The sequence below is a fragment of the Marmota flaviventris genome, chromosome 2, assembly GCF_047511675.1.
Source record: "Marmota flaviventris isolate mMarFla1 chromosome 2, mMarFla1.hap1, whole genome shotgun sequence".
Lineage (NCBI taxonomy): Eukaryota > Metazoa > Chordata > Mammalia > Rodentia > Sciuridae > Marmota > Marmota flaviventris.
In genome coordinates, this window is record NC_092499.1 from 12,920,043 (window position 1) to 12,945,026 (window position 24,984).

General features: G+C 58.2%; 1 protein-coding gene across 2 annotated transcripts in view; it reads right to left on the reverse strand.

Annotated features, from left to right (window-relative positions):
* The window catches only part of Rin3 (Ras and Rab interactor 3), a 107,168-nt gene that overhangs the window by 12,473 nt on the left and 69,711 nt on the right, over positions 1 to 24,984 (reverse strand). Inside the window, exons 5-7 of one of the 2 annotated variants that reach the window (XM_027931640.2) lie at positions 22,344 to 22,435; positions 13,318 to 14,823; positions 10,714 to 11,022 (exon numbers count right to left, since the gene is read on the reverse strand). In XM_027931640.2, coding sequence (XP_027787441.1) covers positions 10,714 to 11,022; positions 13,318 to 14,823; positions 22,344 to 22,435 — 1,907 coding nt within the window. Of the gene's footprint in view, positions 1 to 10,713; positions 11,023 to 13,317; positions 14,824 to 20,197; positions 20,432 to 22,343; positions 22,436 to 24,984 lie in introns of those variants that run through there. The other variant, XM_027931641.3, reaches the window with a different exon arrangement.

Genomic DNA, 24,984 nt, shown 5'->3' on the forward strand with positions numbered 1-24,984 from the left:
GTTCAGAGCAAGCACTTCTGGGAAGCGGAGTAAATTTCACAGTTGCTGATGCTTGTTCATATCTGTTCCTCACAACAATGATATAAAGTAGGCGTTGTTTGCCTCCTTAAGGAGAAGACTTCAGAGAGCTCCAGTGACTGTCCCTTGGCCCTCCCTAGAGTTCTGAGTGTAAAGGGCTGGCCTCTGGCCTTGGGTCTGGGTTCGAATCCCACCTGTACCACTCACTAGTGGTGGGCCAGGGAAAGTTCCTTGGCAGAGAGGTTGGGATTCGGTGCCCAGAGAGTACCATGGTCCAAGTTGACTTGGTGGCCTGGGCCAAAGTGGCCTCTCATAATTTGAACCAAGTAGAAAAAGTTAATGAATGATCTACAATTTAACAAAACAGAACAAAACAAAACACTGAGTGCAAAATCCTGTGTCTCCGACTCGTCCGCACACTGTCACCCGCCCCCATAAAGTCACGTGCGTGCCCTGGAAGCCACTGGCTGACTAGAAATGACTGTTCCTGTGGCACAACACGTACAACTGCCCGTGTTTATTTAAAAGTTGATATGTTGTTGTTCATTGTGGATTTTTTTTTTTTGCATTAAGTTTTATGTTTTAAAATAATTGCATTAAGGGTCGGGGGCGCAGTCAGTGGTAGGGCACTTGCCTAGCACGCATAAGGCCCCGGGTTCCCTTCCAGCACCCACACTCATACACAAAAAGGGTAAAATATTGCATTGAAATATGACTTATCTTGCCATATGACCCCAAAATTCCATTCTTAGTTACATACCTGACAGAAATGAAAACATTATTTTTCCACCCAATGACTTGTACACAAAATCCCACAGCAGCATTATTTATAATAGCCCCAAAGGGCAGATGGCCCAGACGTTCAGTGCTGGTTGATGAACTGATCTCATGTGGTGCAGCTGTCCAGTGGACACCACTTGGAAATAGAAAGGAACCAAATAATGGTCCATGCTAGGATTGGAAGACCTCGACAGATCGACAGAGACAGAAAGTAGATTTGTGGTTTCCAGGGGGCCGGGCTGGGGGAGGCCGGAAGGGAGAGTGACCACTGATGGGTACACGTCAGTGGTCTTGGTCACATGACCTCAGGCAGACACCAAAAACCACTGCCCTGTTTTAAAACACCTGTGTATACGCACACACACATAAAGTGCATCCTGACTGCTGAGCTTTTGGGGGACCTTTACAGTCTGTACCTAAGGGGAGAATCTCAGCCCCTTCACCGGAATCCTGGCCTAGTGGGAGGGCCCCAGGGCAGAAGCTGGCAGGACCAGCACTTGGTGCCTGGCAGCCATTATGAGGGGTGCTGGTGTGGGGCCCTGTGGTCCTGCCTTCAAGGCCTTTCTAAGTCTCAAGCCAGGGACTGTGACATCGGGGTCATGGACGACTGACCAAGGAGGGCTTTGTGCTCCTCGCCGCTCAGTCCTGCTCAGGCTGGCCGGAGAGCTGGTGATTCAGCTGTTCCCTTCCTCCTGGACCATCCAGGCTTAAATGGGACAGGTCGACCCCGAAATAAAGACTACATTTCCCAGCTTCCCTTGCAGCTAGGTGCAACCGTACACCTAGGTTCTAGCTAAAGGGGTCGTGAGGGAGGTGGCGCATTCAACTTCCAGGTCATGTCCTTAAGTGGGAGGAGCCTGTGGATGGAGAGAAGCCGGGAGGATGGTGGAGTAGCAAGGTAGAAGGAGCCTGGGTCCCTGGGGATGGTGTAGGGGACCTGAACACCTGCATGGGTGCTTGAGAGGGAGTGAAGGTCTGTTTAAATCCTGGGGGTGTGTCTGTGTAGCCAGTGGCCCAAGCTTCAGCCCAGCTTCTACAGGATGTGAGCTGCAAACATCCGTGGACAGTGTCCCCCGGGGCTGGGTCACACCCCAGGAGCCCACCGCACTGCTCAGCGGGTTCAGGGTGGACAGGAGCATCTCCACGCCTCCCCTCGGCAGGCAGGGCCCGGCCAGCACACCCACTGCCAGGTCCTCCAGAGCACACCATGCAGTGCCGGCCAGGAGCCGCGGACGGCCTGCCCAGCGAGCGTGGCCGTGCTCGCCACGGACCCAGTCTGGTTTTCCAGAGGACAGTGTGCTGCCGCAGCCTTCCTGACCACGCTTTTCCTACATCTGCAAAATGGAGCCAGCATCACGGGCCCTGGTGGCGCTTAGGTTGAATACAATCAGAAAAAGAATGGGAAAGTGCGTCAGAACCCGTGACGTGCTGCCCAAAGGGGACGTCCGTGATCTGCTCCCTCAGTGGGCTCGGTTTTCTCACCTGTAAGATGCACAGGCTGAAGGTGTTGGCTGTGCGCAGCACTGGAAAGCAGCCAGACAGACCTGGGGCACAAGTCCCAGGACACAGCTTCCAGCTTCCAGCTGTGTGGCCTTGGCCTAATTGCTTTACCTCTCTGAGCCTGCATTTCTAGTCCTAGGTGAACTGACACAGAGAACACGACCATCCTGTGGGGTTTTGGTGAGGATTCTACAGCAGGCTGTTCATGGGGTGTTCCCGCCCTGCTCCCATGGAAACGTCTGCTAGAGGGGAACATTGGTTCCTCTAGCTCTGCGTTCCAGCCCTGGCTTCTTCCAGGCCTCTGTGGCCTCCCAACCCGCAGAGTCAGTTTTGGGGAGACTTCCTGTCTCCTTTATGAGCCTGAGGCATGACTGAGGAGCTCCTGGGGAAAGACAGTTTTGTGCCTGGGTTTATTTGGTCGCTAGCCGTGTGCAGATCTTGTTTCTGTTTTGAGTTACGAGTTGGGGGATGAGGCGGGTGCGATGTTGCAGCCGTGACAGTCCTGAGCCTTCAAGAACTTTCCATGACCAGGCAAGTGACTTTGCTGGTTCTCAGCCAGGTGATTTTGCCCTCTAGGGGACACCTGGCAAGCCACCTCTTGGCTTCCAGGTCAGGGATGTTGAGAAACGTCCTCCAACACACAGGACAGCCACGTAACAGAGAGTTACCCCGCCCCAAGTCTCACAGTGTCCGGGGTGAGAAGCCCTGCCCGGGGGTGGGACTTTCAGCCCCAGGATGGTCCAACTAAGGCCCAGGGACAGAGAGGCCTAGGGACAGAGAGGCCCCAGGACTAGGCACTTGAGGTCCCAGGGCTGGGGACAGAGCGGCTGGGCCATGTGGTACCATGGAGACAGGTGGGGAGGGAGTCTCTCAAGACTGGCTTTGTGCCTCCGGAGACAGAAAGTCCTTGGCCCTCACCTGCTCTCCACATAGTCCTTGAGGACTCCTGCTCAACTCCTGCAGGGCCTTGGGCCGGTGTCCTTGTTTCTGCCCAGGGTGTTCGGCTGCCCACTGTGGGGGACACCCCCATCCCACATCTGTCCCTCCAGTTACCCACGAGCACTGCACCCCATCTCCCCCATGCCCACAGCCTGCCCAGCACGTGAAGGGGCACAGGAATAGCAGAGGGTCAGTGTGTGAATGAATGCCGAGCTCCCAGCAGGACCCCAGAGCCGACTTGGACAGGCCTCTGTAGGGCCCGGGGGTCCCTCCCTCACCAGCGGCCATGCCAAGGTGTGCACCACCTTGTGCTCTCCAAGAGCAGCCCTTCCTGGACCTCCCATGCCCATCAAGGAGCCTGCTTCCCTCTCAGTCCCCAGACGCAAAGCTGGGTGGCCTGCCTCTTCCTCGGGGGTCCTCTGTCCCTACTCGTCCTGCCCAAGGTTAGGGTCACCGTCACAGACACTGGGGTCTGCTGTGGACCTTCCACAGTGCTGTGCTGGGAGACCTTCACAGTTGGCTTTTAGAAGAAAAAACAACCCCTGGCCAGCCGTGTTTGCCAATGTCCATCATGTAACTGTTTCCACAATGGCCAGTTTCAAGGTACCACCTTGAACATGGATGAAGGAGAAGCACACAGTTAGCTCCCATAAATTGGTACGGTCCATTCCTGCCTACCAGTGGCCTCAGGGTCACAGGGCCAACCTCCCCACCAGAGAGCTGAGGCTCAGAGCTGGCCAGGTTTGCTCAGAGCCCCAAGCTGGTCCCTGGTGGAGCTGGACTAGAATCTGGGTCTCCCCCTCTGATGTAGGCGGGTGACGTCCACATGGCCCCTAGGACCTTGTAGACTCTGGACCAACACAAGCTTCAAGCACAGTTGAAGCGCACTGGCTCGAGCCCACCCCCAGGGAGCAGCCGGGGCTTCTCCTAGGAAGCCTGAGCCCCGTGCACAGCGGGTCCTCAGCCAGCACCCCGGGATGCTGGGGCAGGTTGAGGGAAAATTCTCCTGTGACCTGAACATCTGCGTCTGTGGATCTGGGCTCACGCCTGCCTGGCTGTGCATCTGAAACCCTGCCGGCTGCAGTCTGCATTTCCTGGTGTTTCTGCTTTCTTTTTTGCCATATTCCATCTGGTCGCCAGCTGTAGGCCTGGGGATCACGCTGGGAAGAGCTGTCTGGCCCCTCTGCAGGTCTCACGGGCTGGGAGATATTGGAAAGCGCTCTTGCAGATAAGTTTGAGGTGGAGAGCGCTCACCTGGGTCACGCAGACCGTGAGGATTAGAGGCCCTGACTGTGCCAGCGGATGTGGTAGGTGACCGAGGGTCTCTCACCAAGCCACCTGGAGCCTCAGTTTCCCCATCTGAAAACTGGCACATAATAATACACTCAGGGCATCATATAGAGCCTTAGAGCATCAGCTGAGAGGATGAAATAAGGTCTGGTCTCTTGGGAAGCATTATCTAAAGAAGTGTTAGCAAATGCTTTCTGTAAAGGGCCAGATAAATATTTTTAGTTTTGCCCAGCACACAGTCTCTGTCCCAATTGTTAAAATGGAGCTGATGTCACATGAACAGCCCTAGAAACTGTGTAAATGAACACATGTGGCTGTTTTTCAATAAAAATGTGTTTATAAAGTCAGAGGCGGGACAGAGTGAGCAGACCCCTGCTCTAGAGGAGAGGGTGTATCGGCTTGGGCTAACCAGCTCCGCCCCTGGTTTTGCTGAAGGCTCCCACTGAACGCAGGTGGCTGATGCAACAGTCCTGGGGCTGCACCAGGTGCAGGACTGAGCTGCTTTGACCTTTGCCCTGCACCATGCTTCCAGCTTAAAGCAATTCCCTTCCTCCCAGAAGTCTTCCCTAAGACCCCCACCCGTGAGGCTTCATGCCCTTAGGGTGGGTTTCCTGAGTCCTGTCAGTGTGGAGTGGAAAAATAATTAGCAGACATTGACTCTGAGAGGCCTCCTCGTGCCCAGAGAGCAACTCCAGGAGCCCAGAGCCCTCGCCCTGTTTTGTTCCTCGTGGTTTCTCATCTGATGATGCTTTGAGTTTTCATTACCTGTTGACTCCTTGTGTCCCCTGCAGAATGTCATCATTACTCAGTGGGACAGTGCCTTGCTCAGAGTTTATAACCAATGCCTTGGCCGTGCCTGGCCTGGTGCCCCACGGCGGGTATTTAATATGTGTGTTTGCTAAATGAATGAATGAACATAAGTTATCACCCCACACGATCGCTGATTGTTTACTGCTCTGTTTTTTGCATAAATTGGGACCGTCCTCAAGACGGGTCTAGGTCTTCCTGGGTTTTGCTGTTAGCATCTGTATCAACCATTGCTTGTTGAACTGTGGAGAATGAATTTATCTGATGAAAACATCGATGGTAAAACACAGTGTCTGGCACAGGGGGTTTTAAACTCACTCCTGCCCTGTAGGGCCTGTGTTAGCGGCCACCTTGTGCACAGCTCGGCTTCTCTGGTGGGCCCAGGGTGGAGGCAGCAGGGCTGATCTGCTTGCTTCCTCTTGACTCCCAACTATGTCTGTGACCTCCAGACAGTCTTCCAGAGCCAGTGTGAAAGCTGTGGGTCTGGTCTGAACCCACAGTGCCAAAGTGCCTGCAGCCCCTCCCTCCTGCTCAGCGCCCTGCCTGCCCGACGGCTGCTCAGACGCTGGTTCAGTCTATGTTCTGCTCTGTGCACGCGGCATCCCTGAGGCCGTCACCGGACCCTTCTCTGGAGAGACCAGTCCGCCAGCCGGGCAGCCAAACTCGGTCTGCGGTGTGGGTCTGCCTTTTCAGAGGTCATCTCTGACTCTTGGGCACCCTGAGGAGACCAGCCAGGGAGGCAGTGGCTGAGCTTAGGACCACCACGGTCCAAGTCCCTTGTCCACCACTCAGCTGTGACCCTAAGCGTGCCACTCTGCCTCCCTGAGCCTCAGTTTTCTTGACTCTAAACTGGGGGTGATAATAGGGTCTCCCCCCACGAGGTGGCAGAGAGGCAAGTGCTCGGCATGGAGACCTACCACTCTCTCCACGCTCATGAGGCCCCCAGGAACGGGGTGTGCTCCTGGGTGGGAGGGTGGGCCGGAGGGTGGGCTGAGAGGACCCAGAGTCATTGCCCTGGTGGCTTCCCACCCTGCTGGGCCCAGGCCCTAATCCCGCTGCAGTGGAAAAGGGACTTGGTTTTGATTCTCAAACTTGGGGTTCGGTTCCAGGCTGGCTTGAAGGGAGGTGACTCTAGGTGTGGATCCTGGCCCACCAGCATTAAGGGCGTGACAGCAGCCACCTTCCAGGAGGACAGGGTGGCCACTTAACTCAGAGCTCCAGGCCCCAAGTTCCCCTCCGCCCACTGTCCCAGCAGGTCCCACCAGCAGCCAGGCCCTGTTTGATTCTTGGCAAGTGGCATCCAGCCTCCAGGGAAGTGGGGCAGGCGGGAGGGAGGGCACCCTCCGGGAGGCCGTGCTGGGGCGGGTGGGGACAGGGCCGGCAGAGGGGTGTGAGTGGAGTGCCCGGGGCCTGGACTTAAGATATCCAAATGTCAAAGTCTCAGGAGGAGTCAGCTCTATGTGGCGGAGGGCGCAGGACCTCAACCCAATCGCGGGAAACATCTGCAGGCGCCTGGGCTCTGCCTCAAGGACAGAGGTGGGGGCAGGGAAGGAAGCCTGCATTTCAATCTCAAAAAACGCCAAGGTCCTAAAACACCAAGAACAGGCCGTGGAAATAGCCGGCATCAAAGGAGGCCAGACACAGGCACCCAGCAAACGCAGCACCTGGCTGGTCTGTCACTGCGTCCCGAACCGGAAAGGCCAGAAAGGACCTCGCAGAGCCAGGTGACAACTTGGTGCTTCAGATAAAGCACCGTGGATGAAAACTACTGAAGTGGAAAACGCCACAGTGGTCACCCGCGGGGGTCTCGCCGCCTCTGAGACAGACGTTCCATGACACCCAGCAGAGCACCCAGGGGTATGGCCCCAGGCGGTGTCACTTCCCCCTGTGATTCAGGAAAGGTCAGGTTTGCACAGAGGTGGGCAGGGGCGGGGGAAGCTGTGGGTGAGGAGGTGATTCCCAGGGACGGAAGGTGTTCCTCTTTCCATGAGTTATTTACATTCTTGCAGAGCTTGAAGTTTGAAAATATTTCCAAATGAAAGGTTAAAAAAAAAAAAAAAGCCTCAGAACTATTCATTTCAGACAAAACCCCACGCGTGTAAAACAGGCCCCAGCAGAGCTGTCTGCGGTGAGGCCGGCCTGGGGCCCAGCTGTCTGTGTCCCTTAGGTGGCCTCCCTGGGGTGCCTTGTGGGGCCTGGCTTGGAAACCACGAAGCGGTTCCCCTCCATGGTCTGGGAATGTGGGGGAGCAGTGTCCCTGCATCCTAGCATCTGAATGCTCACACACATGCCCGAGAGGGGATCTGAGCCCATTTTGTGGGTGGGCAGACTGAGGCCTGGGAGGTCAGTCCTGAGCGCCCTGGTGCCCAGGTGCTCCCCTGGCTGCCCACCCTCCGCCCTGAAGCAGCACCTGAGGAGTCTCGTCCCACCCGGGAGATGCCACCAAGGCTGAGCATGGCAGTGGGGGCTTAAGCCCAGGCCTGCGGATAAACCCCAAAGCCCTGTCCTTGTTGGGGGGCCTCCTCCCAGGCAAAGGCGCTGAGGCCTGGGGGCGCGGCCCTGGCCAGCTGGGCGGAGATGAAATTGGGAACCACTGGATTCCCTGTCCAGCACTCAGCCAGTGGCGGGCGGGGAGCCCAGTGTCCCCCAACAGGGAACCCATGGTGGGGGCTCTTCACACCAGCCCTGATCCTGGCCTCACCTGCTGGCTCACTGCCTCTGTCCTGTCCTGGGCCTCCCGAATCAGCCTTCCCTCCCCACCAGGCTGCTGCTCCACCTGCTGCCCCAGCTCCCGCCCCCCCCAGCTCCGGAGACCCCCAGAGCTCCGGTCCCCCAGAGCTCCGCCCCCCACAGCTCCCGCCCCCCACAGCTCCCGCCCCCCACAGCTTCAGACCCCCAGCTCCCGAACCCCAGCTCCCGACCACCCCCAGCTCCCGCCCCCCACCAGTCCCCTTTCTCCTCATCCCACTTCCCCCCCAGCGCCTGCTCTCCCGGGTTAGAAACCTGAGGCATTTGAAGGTCACACCATGTGACAGGGTTTTAAAAGGAATCCCAGGAAGCCCGAGGCTTCCCATCAACCAGGACCCGCTGGGCATGGAACAGCCCCCTCTCAGCTGCAGCTGGCCCCTGACCGCCTCTGAGGCTCCGCAGTACCTTGGCCTTGACTCCCCCCCTCACGCTGCCAGGCCCAGGGGTGGACAATGTCCCTCATGAGACACCAGTCAGGGAAGGTGACACCTGTAGCTCTCTAAGTGCTGAGTGCGGGAACCTGCTGGTAGGTGTGGCTGTGCCCCCCACAGGAGGACGTGAGGTGGGCACCTGTGCCACGTCCCCCAGCCCCAGGGCAGCTTATGGTCTCTCTGATGCTGACCCCAGCAGAGGGACCTCAGGGTCTGTCTCCTTCCTGGCTTGGCCCTTGCTGAGGCTGTCCCTACAGGCCACGCTGGGCACCCCGAGCCCACCGGCCCAGGAGCTGCAGAGCCGGACTGCCGCCCTGTAGAGGTCTGCCAAGCCCCTGGTCCATTCCAGCCAGCCCTTCCCGGGCACGATGTTTTCCTGGGGTCTGTGCCTCCAGGGTTGGCCACGTGGAGCTCGCTGAGGGCTCGGGGTCTGCAGGCTCCCCGCTGACCCCGCCTTACTTCTTTGGTACAGTTTTTAGGAGGGTCCTCAGTTGTGCTGGCATGCTGGGCCTGTTCTCTGGCCTGAAGACTGCACAAGACCCTGGACTGCCAAGTCCAACGTCCACTTCCCGAAACTCTAGGCCACACTCTGTCTCTACCACGGTCCTCTCTTTCTATCACATTCCCAAGGTCACAGTGAAGTGTCTGTATAGCTCCCGCTCAGTGTGGTGTCCACCCTTGGGGAAACTAATCCGTCTCACAAGTGGGCAAGGGACACAGATAAGCACAACTCAAGAGTGACTCCAGCTTGTGCCAGGCCCCTGGGAGCTTTCCTGGGGTGAAGGGCCCTTGACCCCCCCGTCCCCATTCCTTTACCAACAACTGCTCTCTGTTGGCCCGTGGCCAAGCTGGCCTGCCCCTCTCCCGGGAGACAGAGCGCATCCCTGTCCTCTAACAGCCAGCAGCTGCCCACACCGAGGCCGATGTCTGACAGGGCTTGTTTCCAGTATTCCCAAGTGACTGAGGTGGCTTCTGAACCATTAGGGCTCATTCCCCTCCCAGGAAAGCTATGTCCGTGAAGGGGGAGGAAATCAGGCCCAAAGGGGTAAGGTGATCATTCACACAGGTAGCAGATGAAGACCAGATTTTTTTTTTTTTTTTTTTTGGTACTAAGGATGGAACCCAGTGCCTGATGCACACTGAGCAAGCATTCTGCCTCCTAGCTACTTCCCAGCTCGGGACCAGGAATTTGAACCCAGTTCTACATGGCTGTAGAGGTGACAATTTTTGCATTCTCCATTACCATGGCTGCCATGTATAGTTAGACATGTTGCTTACTGCACAAGGGGTGACTGGGGGATGATTCCCCCCAGTGCTCGGTTCACTGAGGTGCACACCATGGGCGCCTGCTCTGGTCTGCCTGGAGGAGCGCTGTGGCAACGGCATTAGGTCCCATCCCAGTGATCCCCCTCCCCCTCTGCACCCCCGGCGCTGTGGTTTTGCAGATCTCGTCATCGAGAGGGGAAGTGCCTCACCCCTTGAGTCTGGCTCATCTTGTGAGTAAACAAGCTGGAGAAATGTGTCAGTGCGCCTGTGCGGGCTGGCTCTCCACGGGCCTCGCTTGGACCCTGGCCACGGCCACAGGTGCAAGCCTGGGTAACCTGTTGGCCATCCTAGACCAGCCCACCGCCAGAGGGGCACTGCTGTCCCCAACCAGCAGGCCTTCGACTGGCCACCTGGCAGCCCAGCTGAGCGTGGCCAGCATCACTGTTAGGAGGAATAGTGTCCCTTCCAAACTCACGAGGAACTAACTCGGTACCGAGAGCCGGACCTTACTTGGACGTGGGGTTGTTGGTCGCAGATATGATTAGCTAAATGAGGTCACCTGGAGCAGGGACAGCCGCTCATTCAACACGACCCGTGTCCAGGTAGAGAGGAGAAACCTGGGCACAGACACGCACACAGGCGACACCGAGTGCAGAAGGCAGAGCAAGCAGGAGGCAGGTGGGTGCCGAGGCTCCCTGGCCTCAGGAACCGTGACCTTCGACTCCCGGCCCCAGCGCTGGGGGGGACAGCGCATCCCTGCTGTGGCCGTGCTCCAGCAGCCCCAGTGCCCGCGAAGGCCCCATCCAGGGTGGCTCTCTCACCCGCTCCAGGGCAGCAGCCCATCACCCTTCCCTGTCCCTGTCACCCCTGGGAGGTGCCGGACGCCCAGCCCTCCCCTCACCGGGGCCTGTGACCGTGGCCTGGCCGGGCCTACCTGGGCTGCCGAGGGCCATGGAGTCGTAGATGAGCTTGCAGGTCTTGAGCAGGGTGGAGATCTTCTTCTCGGGCGAGTAGGCCTTGTGCATGCTGCAGAGCTTCTGCAGGATCTTCTCCATGACAGGCACCTCGGGCACGCTGGTGGTCACGCCCAGGTCCGTGGTGGTGGTGGACAGGATCACCAGCTGGTTGTCCTTGAGCTGCTGCAGCGAGCCGTCCCTGGTGTGGATCTCGTGCAGGCTGGCGTCGATGGCCTCCTTCAGGGGCTTCAGCACGCACTTGTACAAGGCAGACTCCACGATGGCCTCTGCGGGTGGCCAGGGGGCGAGGGTGAGGGCACTGGCTGCAGGGACCCTGCCACCGCCCTGCAGCCCTCCATGTCCAGGTCCCTGGAGGGACACCTCTCAGCCCAGCAGGTAGACCCCATGGTCCTGACAGGGGGGACGTGTAGTGCATCCAGCCAAAAGCCACACTGCAGACACCGTGGCTCAGGAGCCCCCGGGGAATAGTGTCCCAGGGTCATCACATCCTAGCGGTTCCCTCAGAGCCTGGCACCAGGTTGCTGGCCCTGTCCCAGCCTCTGGGTCAGCCCTGACTCATCTCCCCACTTCATCTCGGCTGGACCCTTGGCCAAAGGAGCAGCCTTGCCCGAGCAGCCCTGGTCCGCCTGCCTCAGCTCTCCACCTGTGTCCACACTGCCTTCTCCCTGCATGGAGGCCCACCACTCTCTCCACGGCTGGGCACCCTCTCCTGCTCCTCCCTTGGGCCCAGCTCCTCCTCCCCTATTTTGGAAGGCAGGGCTGATCACAGCTTCCTCCGGGCCACCTGGAGCCTGCCATGCCCTTCCACGTCCCCCAGGTCAACCCCGTTCCCCGGCCTGGGATGATCTCACAGCCTCGCGGCTCTTTTTATGCTGACGGTTCCTAAACATCCACCTCCAGTCCACACTCTTCCCCAGAACTGCAGACTCAGGTCCCCGGGGCCTACCCGACGGCCCCCTAGGACAATAAGTGTCTCCGAGGTCACATGTCCAACACTGATCTCCTGGACTTCTCCCTGGTGCCTGTCAGGAAGTGGCCTCCCAGGGACACCAGGGCCGGTCCTTGGCCTACCTCCTCTCTCCCCAACATCCCACGTCAGCCTGTCCTGCTTGGCTTCCCCAGCAGACCCAAATCCAGGTCCCGGCTCCACCTGCCCAGGCGCTGCCCACTCCTGGCCACCCTCAACGTGCGCCTGGACAGTGACAGTAGCCTCGGAGCCGACCTCGGCTCCCACTGGGCACTATGGCCCCAGTGCTTATTTGAGGCCACATCACCCCCGCACCCCCCTACCCTAGGCTTGACCTGCTGCAGGGGAAGCCGAGTCCTCGGGGAGGCGCCCAGGTCCTGTGTGACCTGCCTTCCTGGTGCCTCCTGCCTGCCCAGTCCCCTACCCCTTCCTCTATCCATTGCTCAGGTTTCCCACTGGTGGCCGGCCACCCTGCTGGCCAGCAAGCTCCTTGAGGGTAGGAGGGGCTCCTGGCTTTTCCACTCTCCTGCACTGAGGCTGCAGGGGTGGGCCTCGCCCAGACTGCCCAGAGCTTCCTGCCCAGGGGGACCCCGCTCCCCAGGCCCCCGCACAAGTGCAGACACGGCACCAGCCTCAGACTTGCACCCCCCACGCTGGCGGCGCCCCAGTCCGTGGCCTGGTGACTGTGTCCATTCCCAGGAGTTGGGCAGCAAGGCCAGCCTCCTCAGGGCGGCCTCCAGCTTGGCCCTTTGTTATCAGGAAACACTCACAATGAACCGCCTGTGACGCGGAGTGCCCCGTGCCCCTTCCTGTGCCCAGTTCTGACCCTCTCATTACGGGAGGGGGCTGCGAGGGCTGGGGAGCCCGGGGGAGGGGACCCTGGACGGCTGGGGAAGTGACCGCTGCCAGGTAGCTTATCAGCAACTTGATGTCTGGGCAGCTGCTTTGGCCCCAGCAGTGTGACCTGACCGAATAGTTCCCATGTTGATGTGGCCGCGAGGGTGATCGCAACGACCCCTCTGTTTCTCAGTGTGAGTCACAATTGACAGAGGGTTTGGCAGCTACTGGACTAGAGGCTGGTGGGGCCAGGAAGGCCAGGGGGGTCAGAGGAGTGAGCCGCCTCGGGCTGGTGCCCCAGAAACAGAGCCCAGGAGAGGGGTCTGGGCACCCCAGAGGTTCTGTGGACAGAGGGAAAGTGGCCAGGGAAGGGAGGCAGTGAGGACAAGGTCTCAGCCCTAGTCTGGTCCCACAGGGTGCCCGGGAGCATCAACAGCACCACATGGTGGTCCCGCCCGAGGGAAGGGCCCAGTGTGCCTCCCATGGTGGACCGGTGGCTGTTGGTGGCAGAAGGGGGTACAGGGAGGGTGGCCCCTACGTAACTGCAGTCACTGCTCTAGAAAAGGGTGGGCATACACCACTAGGAACCACCTCTTGCAGTGACTGCAGACAGGGACATGCACCCAGGAAAGGGGGTGGGGGACACCAAGTGTGCCCACCGCACAAGCCTCCTCTGTCCTAAGGGGCTGTGGGGTCTCTGTGCCACGCCATCCTTCCCTTCCTCCCACCAGCTGCCAGCCCCTGCCCAGGCACTGACCAAGCTGCTCCTCCGAGTGCAGACTGGGGTCCACTAGGGCCTTGAGCTCGGTGCTCTGCAGCAGGTAGCTCTTGAGCTGCGTCATCATGGTGCGGATCTCCTGCAGCATCTCGGTGCTGGACGTCTGGCGCGCCATCATCTCCGTGCTGTACACCCTGTAGTCCTGCACCAAGCTGCCAAAGTAGGAGCCCTTGTCCTGCGCCAGCTCCACCACCTTCTTGTACAGCTTGCGGTCGCTGGAGAGGAAGGCGTGGAAGACGCTGGTGAAGCTGACGAAGCTCAGCCGGTGCCGCGCCTTGTCCAGGATCATGGAGGGCTTCTTCTTCACGCTGGGGCTGCCGAACTCCAGCTCCTCCTCGGCGCTGCTGGTAGAGTAGGAGTCCTGGTCCGTGGCTGAAGCAGGCAGCCCCAGGTTCTCTGAGAGCGAGGCCAGGGAGCCCTTGAACCCCGCGGAGCTCTGGGGACAGGCGCTGGCCGGAGCATAGAGGAGCTGAGTCCCGGCCTGGGGAGCAGGACTCTGGCCTTCTCTGGGGGCACTGGGCGTGGGTTTCTCTGAGGCCACCTCCTGCGGGGGGTGCTCCGCGCTCTCCGAGGGACTTGGCAGGCCTTGGGCCAGCTGCCTGGAGACGCGCTTCTTCCTGGGGGGCGGGACCGGGGGTTGCCTGGCCTTCCTGGGAGGTTCTGGCTTGCTGCCCGGATCACTGGCTTTGGCCTCTGCCTCTTGGCCTTGCTCTGTGGTCCTTGGAAGTCTGTCTCCAGGGCTGCCTGATGTCCCCTGGGGAGGTGGGCTGAGTGGGGCTGCCCTGGAAAGCACGGGTGGGTCCCCCTCTGCCACCATCCCTGCACCGTGGTCTTCCAGGGACACCCTGTCGGAGACGCGCCGTCTGGGAGGAGCAGCTGGAAGATTCTTCTTCAGGGGCAGCGGAGGGGCCTGGGCCGGCTGCGGCTGCGAGGGGCTGGGGCTGGTCCTTGGCGTCGGCTCCTCCTCCCTGAGGGGGCCCAGCCCAGTGGCAGGTCGTGAGAGCCTCTCACAGGCTGTCATGGGTGGCTGGCTCGGATGGTCGGGGGTCCCTGGGGTCCCTGGGGTCTGGGGGGCTGATGCTGCCGGAGAACCGGGCAGTGGACAAGCCGGGCCCGCCACTGTAAAGGGCCGGGCTGGGCCAGCGGGGTGCGGGGCATGCGCTGGGGGTGGCGGCGGCGGGCGGCAGGGGGCCCACTTGGAGGTGGGCGAGGCGGTGTCCGAGGCGGCTGGCAAAGCCCGCGAGGGGCAGCTGCCCAGAGGTGGCAGGTCGCCGGGCAGGGTGCTGCCGCAGTCCTCGATGAACATGGGATTCACCAGCCAGAGCCGGTCGCTCCCCGTGGACAGCTCGATCTCGCAGGAGCAGTTCTCATAGCGAGCGGGGGGCCGGGGGCTGCAGGCTGCGGGGGCCCCGGGCGCGGGGTCTCTTGGGGGCTCTGCTGAGTTTCTGCGGCCTCGCGGGGGGTTCAGCGAGGAGTCCCAGAAGCCTGTGGGAAGCAGAGACGGGGAGGCCGTGAGTGCTGGGGCGGGTGGCCTTTGCGGGCACGGGGGACAGGGCCCCGAGGCCCATCAAGGCGGCTGCTTCACTGTTCTGGCTGTTTCCCACCTTGGACTCTTAAACTTCTCCCCACTTCCTGCCTCGAGGGGAAGCCCCGGCCACCCTCCCCCGCAGAGCTGGGTGGGGCTGGGGCGATGTGACAGGCCCAGCTTCAGTTCCGTCCCCCGATGTGACAGCCCACACGGGGGGCAGCGGGACCCAGGGTGGGGGTGACAACGGCCACGCTCCAGAGCCAGGCCAGCAGAAGGCTCCCGTGGGGAAGGCATGGCGCAGACGGGGTGGGGGGACAGAGGCTGGAGTCCTGCAGCTGCCCAGTTGGGTGCTCTGGGGCAGGTCACTTGGCTCTCCTGGGCCTCATCCCGGTCACCTCTAAGAGGATCTCAGCAGTGCCCACATCACTGGGATGCAAGAGAGGACACTATAGGTCCTGGGAGGGGACTCGGCCTGTTTTGGCCACCGTAGTTGATACGGGAAGAAGGAACCCAGGGATTGTGGCCCAGGGAATCAGAGCCAGCCCATGGAGAGTACCTGATGCTGCAAACCCACCACACTCGGGCCTCTTGAAGTTGACTGAGAAGCTGGGACCAGGCCCCGTGGGGAGCAGCTCGGCCAGCAGCGGCTCTGGTGCTGAGTGGGGCCCAGCACTGCCGACAGGATGGGCCCCGCGGGTTCCGCAAGTGCCTGCAGCCAACTAGGCAGGCCTGGCCCGGGAGTCCCTGACCTCTGGGGGCCACACCTTCAAGCTTCCAGGAATGCTCAGGACTCTCCCCAGAAGGGCATGGGGACACTCTTGAAAACAATTCCAGTTGGCAGACAAGCCACCCTGAGCTCACTCAAGCAGATCCTCCTTCAGAGGAACATGGACCCAGGTCCTGCTCAACCCGCAGATTGTAGGAGCAGGGAGGGCGCTGGCCAGGCAGACCAGGGTTCCCGTGAAAGCGGGAGCTGGCCCGGCCTGGCCCTGGGCTTCTGCCACCTGGGTGAGATTCATTCATAAGAAAGCCACACACGGAGGTTGGTGTGCGACTGTAGAACAGGGTGGTCGCAGATACCGACAAGGTGCCGTGAATCTCACAAAGCTAACAAGGAATCTGAGTTTTCACCATAAAGGAATGATAAGTAAGGAAACTGGCGTGTTTGGTCCGACTTAAACCTTACAGTATATCACTGTGTAACCGAAGCCTCACTCGGTGACCCATCGATATGTACAATTTTGTGCTTTTATGTATCAGTTAAATAAACTTCATGTTAAAAAAGGAAAAAGAAAACCTCGCATCACAACACCCCAGGGAGTTGTTGGCGTGCGCCAGCGGGTGGGAGGCTGGCTTTCCCTGGATTATCTCCACACCCTGACGGTAGGCCTGGTTCCCATTTTACAGTTGAAGATAAGAAACTCGGACCAAAGCTCTTGCTGGAGGCCACAGGGTTGGTGAGTGAGGGAGCTGGGATTGGAAGGGGCAGACCAGCTCTGAAGCGTCTGTTTAGCCACCATGTCACGCAGCCTTTCTTCATAGGAACTTGCGACACTTCCCCTCTCGGTTGCTCTCCGAGTGCTGGTGAGTGGCAGGTGGCTTGCACCCCAGAGCTGGGGATGTGGTAAGAACACAACGGCCTCTTGGCATTGATAGTAAGGACATATCGCTGGATGGTGGGTGGGGTCGGGGCAACAGTGTGTGCCCACTCTAAGACATGGGCACGTTCAGGGACATGGTCATTGACAATCTTGCTGGGCAGAGTCAAGGTGAGCAGCGTGCACTCCAGGACACAAAGTCAGCTGCCTCCGCCAGGCGTGGGTACCCCTTACTGGAGGGGAGTGGGATTCACTGCTCAGCCCTGCCCTGGGCAGAGACCCTGTGTCTGGCCACCAGCCAAGAAGGCCAGCAGTCACCACCATAACAAAATGACAGACGTCCATCGTCCCTCCAGCATGCAAAGCTCTGTACATCACAGCCACAGGATACGTCTGTCCAAGGCAGGCTGCCCTGTGTCGGGGCCAGCTACTCTCCATGATTGCCAGTCCTTGCTCTGCTTTCCTGGGCAGCTGCTGGCCCCTCCAGGGAGGACTCACTCCCTGGGTGCTTTGTGTTGAGACTCAGATGCTCTGACCCTATGAGGTGAGCACTTCTGCACAAGCTCAACACAGGTGTCTCCTTGGAACTTTCCAGAGCACCAAGCAGCAGGTGGCCAGCCTGACTCAAAGGTACCTGGGGCAGCAGCCCAAGTTCCCCCAAGACCCTTCCTTTGGTGAGGGTGGATGTTGGCTAGAAAATGTCCAGAACTGCTGGCCAGGACCAGGACCCTCCCATCATTGCTTCCTACATCCTTCAAGCCTGTGTTGGGTTGCGGTTCTGGCCCCTGTATCTCCTTTCTGAAATCATCTGCTGAGTCTACACCCAGCTCCTTGTGCTGGGCTGTCATGGACAGGCCACGTGCTGCCCGACTCTGTTCCTGTGCTGCTTGGGATTCTTTGGCCACACTTTCCACCTGATAAGCTCTTGCTCCTCCTTTATGGTTCAGGTCACATGGCACCTATCTGGTGGAGGCTTCTGGATGCATTCACCTGGCTCCCGTGTCCCCCAGCTCTGAGTGTGCTCTGCAGTGACCACTGAGCTACAGTTCTGCTCTTGTCTGACGCCCCATCAGCACATCTTTAGTGGCCAGGGCAGGGCTTGGCTTATTAGCTCAGCCAGTGTGGAGGCAGGGTCCAGGGGAGGAGACATAGGAAGGGTCAGCTCTGATGGCAAGGTGGGACAGCCTGAGGCACAGGGGATGAGGAGATGAGACAGTGGGCGAGGGGGGCCAAAAGGAGGGCATCGGAGTTGTACGTGGGTGGACCGTCCGCAGCATGGCCTGCCCAGGAGAGCAGGGCGGGCTGCCCTATGCAGAATAAGAACACGCTTCCCTCGGTTCATCTGGATTCCCGAGGAGCAGAGCAGACGCTGGGTTTTAGGGGAGGGTCTTAGGGCCCAGGATGCTGCTGTCCTGTCCCTGGTGGTTGCAAGTGGCAAGGCACAGACCTCCAAGCCATTGCCGCTCCAGGGGAGAGGGGAAGTTGGGAGCTGCACTGTAGGGTCTGGGCCCCGTGAGGGAAGCTCAGACGCAGCACGGGAGTTTATGCTCAAAAAAAAGGAGTAGTAACTTTCTCTGCAACCTGCAAAATGCCAAGGCCAGAGAAGAGGAACATAGTGTCATGCAATCCTAGTGGTTGGCAGCACTGTGTGCGCCAGTGCCCTGGGCACCGTGCCAAGCTGTGGAAGTTCCCAGAAAGGGCCCATCCCTTTGCTGCCTCTCTTCATCCCTCCAGCCAAGGCCACCATTTTGCTGGCCTGAGCCTCCTGAGCCTCAGTGGGGGACGTCTCTTGTGAAGTGTCCGTTCCTACAGTCCTCAGAGGGCCAGGCTGAGGTCCTGACAGCAAAATAAGGCTCCACCCTTGGGGATACCTGAGCCAGCAGCAAGACAGAAGGAGATGAATGAACGCAGCAATGTGCCTCAAATGCCGTCAAAACAGCCCTGAATTCAGGGAGTTCAGGGAACATATATTTTGGGGGCCTCCCAAAGGTGGGTTGTTGGCTAGTCGTTCAAGTTTCCAAAGAATATTTAATAACTAGGAAAATTCTCACTGTATCATAAGGAAAAAGCAAGTTACAAGCAAACATGGGTGAGCTAGAGAACATAATGCTTTTCCTGAATGCACTTTTAAAATATTAAACATGTGTATTGCAAATATGTTTGAGAACCACTGTCTGAAACCCTTATTCCCTGAGTTCCTTCTGCACTTTGAATCGACTGTGTGCAGTTCAGAGCTGAATTACTCCCTAGGCGGGTTTTGTAGCCTCAGCTAACCTGAAACCCTTGAAGTCCAAGATTACACCTTATATAGCCTGCACTGTTGAACGCTGGCTTTTCCCAGTCCAAACTTGGACTTCCTGACGTCAGCTCAGGAACGAACATTCTGAGCCGTCACATGAAGCTGAACCTGCAAGCAAATAGCTCCGTTTCAGCAACATCGTCCCTGTCTAAATAGCAGGGCTTATTCTACCCGTCTAAAGAAAATGAGTTGAACGTCAGAGAAAGAAAATAACTGATACTAAAGATAAGGAAGACATGTGCCTCAAAACACTTATGATCCCAAGATCGTCAGATGGGCTGAAAGTCTGACAGATCTTTATGCTGAACTAAACACCCCTTCACACTGGGTCTAGGGCAAAACAAACCCGAAAATCACAAAGTACTTTCAAACAGAACAAAATCAAAAGGCAAGTCACAAAACCGTACTTTCTGCAACGGTTGATGGGTTATGTATGGTTTTCATTTTCATGTTTATCTGGGGTTGCCAGTTAAAAGCAAACACAGCAAGCTAGGCTTTTTTTTTTTTTTTTTTGGTACCAGGGATTGAACTCAGAGGCCCTCAACCACTGAGCCACATCCCTAGCCCTTTTTTATATTTTATTTAGAGACAGGGTCTCACTGAGTTGCTTAGCACCTTGCTTTTGCTGAGGCTGGCTTTGAACTCTCGATCCTCCTGCCTCAGCCTCCCGAGCTGCTGGGATTATAGGCATGCGCCACCGCGCCCAGCGGCATGCTAGACATTTATGGGAAAGCTATGGGGGAAAACAGTGGTGTGGACAGGGTCTGACGCAGAGGGCAGGGCTGTCTGTCATCCCTCTCCTGATGCCACATCCTGGCCCTACAGCCAAAGGCCACCACGTTGATTTCCACTGGGGAAAGGCCAGGGAGGGCAGTGCTGAGGGGCTGAGGGTGACCAGGCCTGGCCGAAGACCGGTGGCAGGGGTCAGACACAGCTGAGTTCCTGCTCAGAAAGCCAGAGGGTGAGTCCAGCCCCTGCCTCGCCCTAGTGTGGAAGGAAAGCTTTTGTGGATTTTTGTGTCTCCTTAAGAGCTTTCCTGAAGTGTCACTCACATAACTACCCACTTAAAAAAACACTCCAGTGGCTTTTAGTATATCCACAGGGCCACGCATTGTCACCACAATCCATTTTAGAGCATCTTAACCATCCCCCAGGGAGCCTCCATACGGACCCCCTCCCCCCGCAGCCATTGACCTGCTCCTGTCCCTGTGGATCTGCTGGTTCTGAACACTTCACGAGGACAGACCCGGGCCACCCATGTCCGCTCCCTTCACCCAGCATGTGTCGCCAAGGTTCATCCATGCTGCGTCCGTCCTGCGTCAGGGTTTTGCTTCTTTTTCCAGATGAATAAGCCCTTTAGACTCTCTGGGTTTCCATTTGCCTCATCAGTAAAATGGGTTTTATGTGGATAAATGAAATAACGAATGTGCGCACCTGTGTCCAGGAGTCGTCCTCCCACAGTCCTCTTGGTTTCCCCTGAAACGCTGACTATACCGGGGAACTGTCCCCCTCTCCCCCTCCACATTATGTGGCTGGCCACTGGTCATCTGAATATTCCCTGGAGAACCTGCATGAACAGCAATGGCCAGAGGGGCTGGGGTCAGGGCCTGCCCAGTCAGAGGAGAGAGGGAGCAGGACTTGAGCAGGCCAGGGGGCCACAGACAGACAGCAAGGGCAGTGGCTGTTGCCCCCAAGCCCAGAGACTCTCCACCTTCCCTTCTGGGAGATTCCTTGGTACCCTTCTCTCTTTTTATCCATGCTACTTTGAGGGGGTTTGGTTCTCTGCTGCAAGAGTTCCTTGCCTAGAACAGCAGCACGTGACATGCTTAGCACAACCCTGGGGTGCCTGGCCCTTGGCAGATGGCATGCTCTGCTTATTTAACACCTGGGCCACATTCGAGGGCTGCTGAGGCTCAAGCCTGTGAAGGCCAGGGCCAGGGCCAGTCCTGACACAAAGGACCCCTTCAGTTCTAGGTCCCCTTCCACTCAGGGCACAGACTGGAATATTAGCCTTTCCTTGGCTCTGAATCTGGGCCAGCTTTCAGCACCTGGGGACACTCTGACCTTCAGCACTTGGGGACACTCAGTCTGAACAGAGCCCTCCAGATCCTAAGCTGCAACACATTGGGGTTTCATGTAACTCCCATTCTCCAGGAAGAAAGAGCCGGGGGTGCATCTGGGCTGCCCTGGGCCTCCACCGGGGCCTCCTTTCTCCACTCCCACATGGTGTCCGGGGACAGGTTCTCTCAGGAGATGCTCTTCTGTACCACAGGAATGTGGTCCTCCAAAGAAGAGCAGCTTGCTTCAAATCCAGAGTGTTCTGAAGTCTTGGGGCAACCAGGCTCTTGCCGGCAGAGAGGAACCTGCAGGGGTCTCCAGACACGCAGGCCCAGGGACGCTTGCCTGGACCCACAAGTGGGGTCAGGGGTACAGCAAACCTACCCTGACGGAGGTCATGCCACTGCAATGTGGCCACCGACTGCTCCTTCCAACAGCCACAGAGGGGGTCGCGACGTGTGCAGTGAACTGCGGGAAGGAGCTCTCAGTGCCAGTCCCACCCAGCTCTGCCCTGTCCTTTCCAGGCCACCCGGAGCAAGCCCCTCAGCTGGGCTAAAACTTGCCCTTCTACTTTTAAATTGTATTTTATGTCTTTAAAATACACAAGGATCACACAAACCAGTGCTTGGAAGTGGTTAGAAAATATCAATAATGTCGTTCTAGACCTCGGGGTAGGTGATTTGGATTGTGCTAACTGCAAAATTGTCATCTGTCCTACACCCAAGCTCCCGGGAGGGCAAAAGCCCAACAACTGAGATATCTGTGGGGGCAGGGAAGGCGTGGAGGTCAGGGTTGACTTCCAATGTCAACTGAAAGCTGGCCCCAGAGTTCACACACGGGGTGACTCTGCCCAGCAGCAGGTTCTGGGTGGTCACAGGCAGTGTGAGATGGAGGGAGGTGCCTGCGTTCAGCTGCCTGGGTTCAAGTTCTGTTCCGCCAGGTGCTGTGACATTGGATGTGCTATTTGACCTCTTGAGCCTTAGTTTCCTCTGCCACAAAACGGGGATGATGACAACAGTCTTTACCAGGCTATTTGGAACTGGGATGAGTCACTGCAGCTAAAGAGGTGAGGACACGGTTGATGCTGATTGGCTGTCAATTCCAGGTTAGACAGCCAATGAGAGGGCAGATCCAGGAGGAGGGGCCAGACCTGGGGTCAGACAAGACCCTCCCTGGGTTCCCAGGACAGGTTGCTGTCCACCACTCAGCCAACCACTGTCCACGCCTCTGGACAGCAGTACAAGAGATGCCAGCACACGCTGTGGTCAGAGGCCAGAGTCTGGTGGCCAACTATCTGGCCACCACCCAGAAAGGCCTTGGTGTTGGCCCAGCTCTCCCAGGGCCATGGCCTGACACGAGAGGCTGTGCCCTGGGTCCTCCTGGTCAGCTGTCCAGGATGGGGTGGTCTCATGAGCTGGAACTCCAGGTCCAGTTTGGTCTCACCGAGGGGCCCTGAGGGAAATCCTAGGGCCCCGTTTCCTCACCTGCCACCTGCTTCCCTGGTTCCATGGGGAGGACTTACCCAGGCCCAGGTTGGAGATGGTTTCGAGGTCCGTGAAGCTGCTGGCCTCAAGGATGGCCTGGGGCAGCCGCAGCGTGAAGGGCAGTAAATCTCTGTGAAGACATGAGGGGCCACAGGTCACGTCTGGGGAGGGGTCTTTGTGTCCCTCCCCCCGATTTCTCAGCCAAAGATGCAGCCCACGTGGGAGGAGCCTTGCATCTCAGCTGCTGGGTTCTCCATGCAGACCCGAAACTCCCCTGAGCCGAGGCTGAGGCCAAGGGGCATTCGGGCAATCCAGGTCCTGCCAGCCCAGGACTGGAGATGTGGGAGAGCCCAGGTGGGGCGGGGCTGGCTCCTCCCTGCTGTCCCTGGTCTAGGTTTTCTCTAAAGGCGCCCCCCAGGGGAAAGGGCTGATCCCCCCCCATGCTGCCCTCGGACCCTCTGCTCCACATGGGGTCACGCTGCAGGAGCAGCCAGGAGCCCGCTCAGCACGCGGCAGCTGGCTCTACCCAGGCCCGTGGTCTGAACGGGGGTGTCAGGGCTCCCTCCTGAGATCTGCAGAGGAGATTCAGACAGATGGGAAACTGAGGCCCAGAGAGGGAAAAGGATATGTCAAGGTCGCATGGAGGATCGCACACTGCTGACTTCCAGCCCAAGGCTGTCCCTCTGTGGGGGGGGGGCTGTGGCACTGCTGGGGCCTGGCTGGGTGGTCCCACCTTTACGCCCCACTCCATGGCTCAGGGCTGTCAGCCCCCTTTCCAGCTCGTCCTGCTCTCCGGCTGCCCTAAGGCCACTTCCTGCCCCGTGAGGATAGGAATCATACAGGAAGGAGAGGACGCAGGACAGGACCTCGAGACCCAGCAGCTGCCATGAGGATCAAGCCCTTGCTTGATCAAGCCCTGTCCTCCAACACTGAAATCCCGTCCACCCTTCTCCAAGGAGAGCCTCCCCTGGTGGCTCCTGGCAGGCTGTTTGTCATTGGTCTCATGCAAAGACAGGTACTGAACGGGAGAGAGCGGCACAGAGACTGGGGGATGGGCTGGCAGGTCCCCAGACACTCCTGAGCCTGTGGTGTGGATGTGGCTTCCGGATGGGGGTGGGGGGCTGGAAGTGCTGCACTGGGAGTCCATTCTGCGGATGGAAATGAGGAGCGGAGCATGGCGAGAGGTCGCGGGCCTGCTCTCAGGGTCATGGTGTGTCCCATGAACAGGCCGCCAGCTGATCCTTGCAGCTCCTTCACTGTCATTGTGGTGTGACCCTCTCGGGAGCCCGAGGTCACCCGGGCCCCCTGTCTGAGGGCCCCATTCTGGATCCTGCAGGGTTCCCGATGCTGGCGTCCCGTCTCTATCGCCTGCAGTGTATGTACAACGGTCCACAGAGGTCACCCAGCTCGGTGCTGTCCGCCGGACACCAGGGCATTTTTCACTTCTCTCTGTCCTCAGGGGTGCCTCAAACCCCACATCCAGGGCCCCCCGGTCTGGTCCCTGTGCCATCTCTCCAGCTCGCCCCCCCCCCCACATCTGCAAGGGCCTCCCGCTGCCTCCCAGGAGGTCATGCTCAATGTCCCACAGCGAGCGCAACTGGCCCGCTTCCCACTTCTGAGCTGGCAAGGAGTGGGGACAGCAGCCTCCACCACAGGTACTTAGATTCTACGCGTCCCTCAAGGCCACCCAGGACCTCTTCCTCCCCCCACGGCGGCTGCTGAGGGTTTCATCCATCTGCTTCCCCTCCACCACCCAGCTCAGCACTCCACCCGCCACCGCCTCCCATCCAGGAAGGGCACGTGCAAGGCGTGGGTGTCTGCTGAGCGCCTCTGTGGGCAGGCGCTTTCCAGCCTCATGCCCCAGGATACCATTCTACTATGTCACAGCGACCGGATGGGAAGGCGGGAACACCTGTGCTGCAGCTGAGGATGCAGCGGTTCCGAGAGGTCAAGAGACTTGCCCAAGCCCACCCAGCCAATTCACAAGCCACTTATTACATTTTTTTTTAAGAGAAAAGGAACTATCATTAATGGAGCTTATAACATATGTTATCCCACTTCATCCTTTCAACAATCCATGAGGTAGAACTATTATCATTTTTTTTTTTTGTCAGTACTGGGGATGGAGCCCAGGGGTGCTCTGTCACTGAGCTACATCCCCAGTCCTTTTTATTCTTTTGAGACAGGATCTTGTTAAGTTGCTGAGGCTGGCTTCTAACTTGCAGTCCTCCTGCCTCAGCCCCCACGTTGCTGAGATTACAGGTGTGTGTGCCATGCCTGGCTCATCTCCAATTTTTAAACTATTAGATTTCTGTTTTTCTTTGCAGCACTGGGGACAGTACCCAGAGCCCTGCTCATGCCGAGCATATGCTCTATCACTGAGCTACACCCTCAGACCTAGATTTCATTTTTTTTAAATTAGGAAAGAAACATATTCACTGTAATAGAGTTAAACGACACAAAAGTGCTTCAAATAAAATGAGCAGGTCCTCCCCTCGTCAGAGTCTCAATATCAACCCTTGGTGTACATGTGTGTCCTCCTTTGTCCTTCTCTGTGCATTTACACACACACAAAATGGCATTACGTTATACATATTTCTCTGCAGCTCTCTTGCACAATGGTAAAGCTGTAGCAAGAGAACATTTCACAAGTCCATACATGTATACTGACCCTTTTTT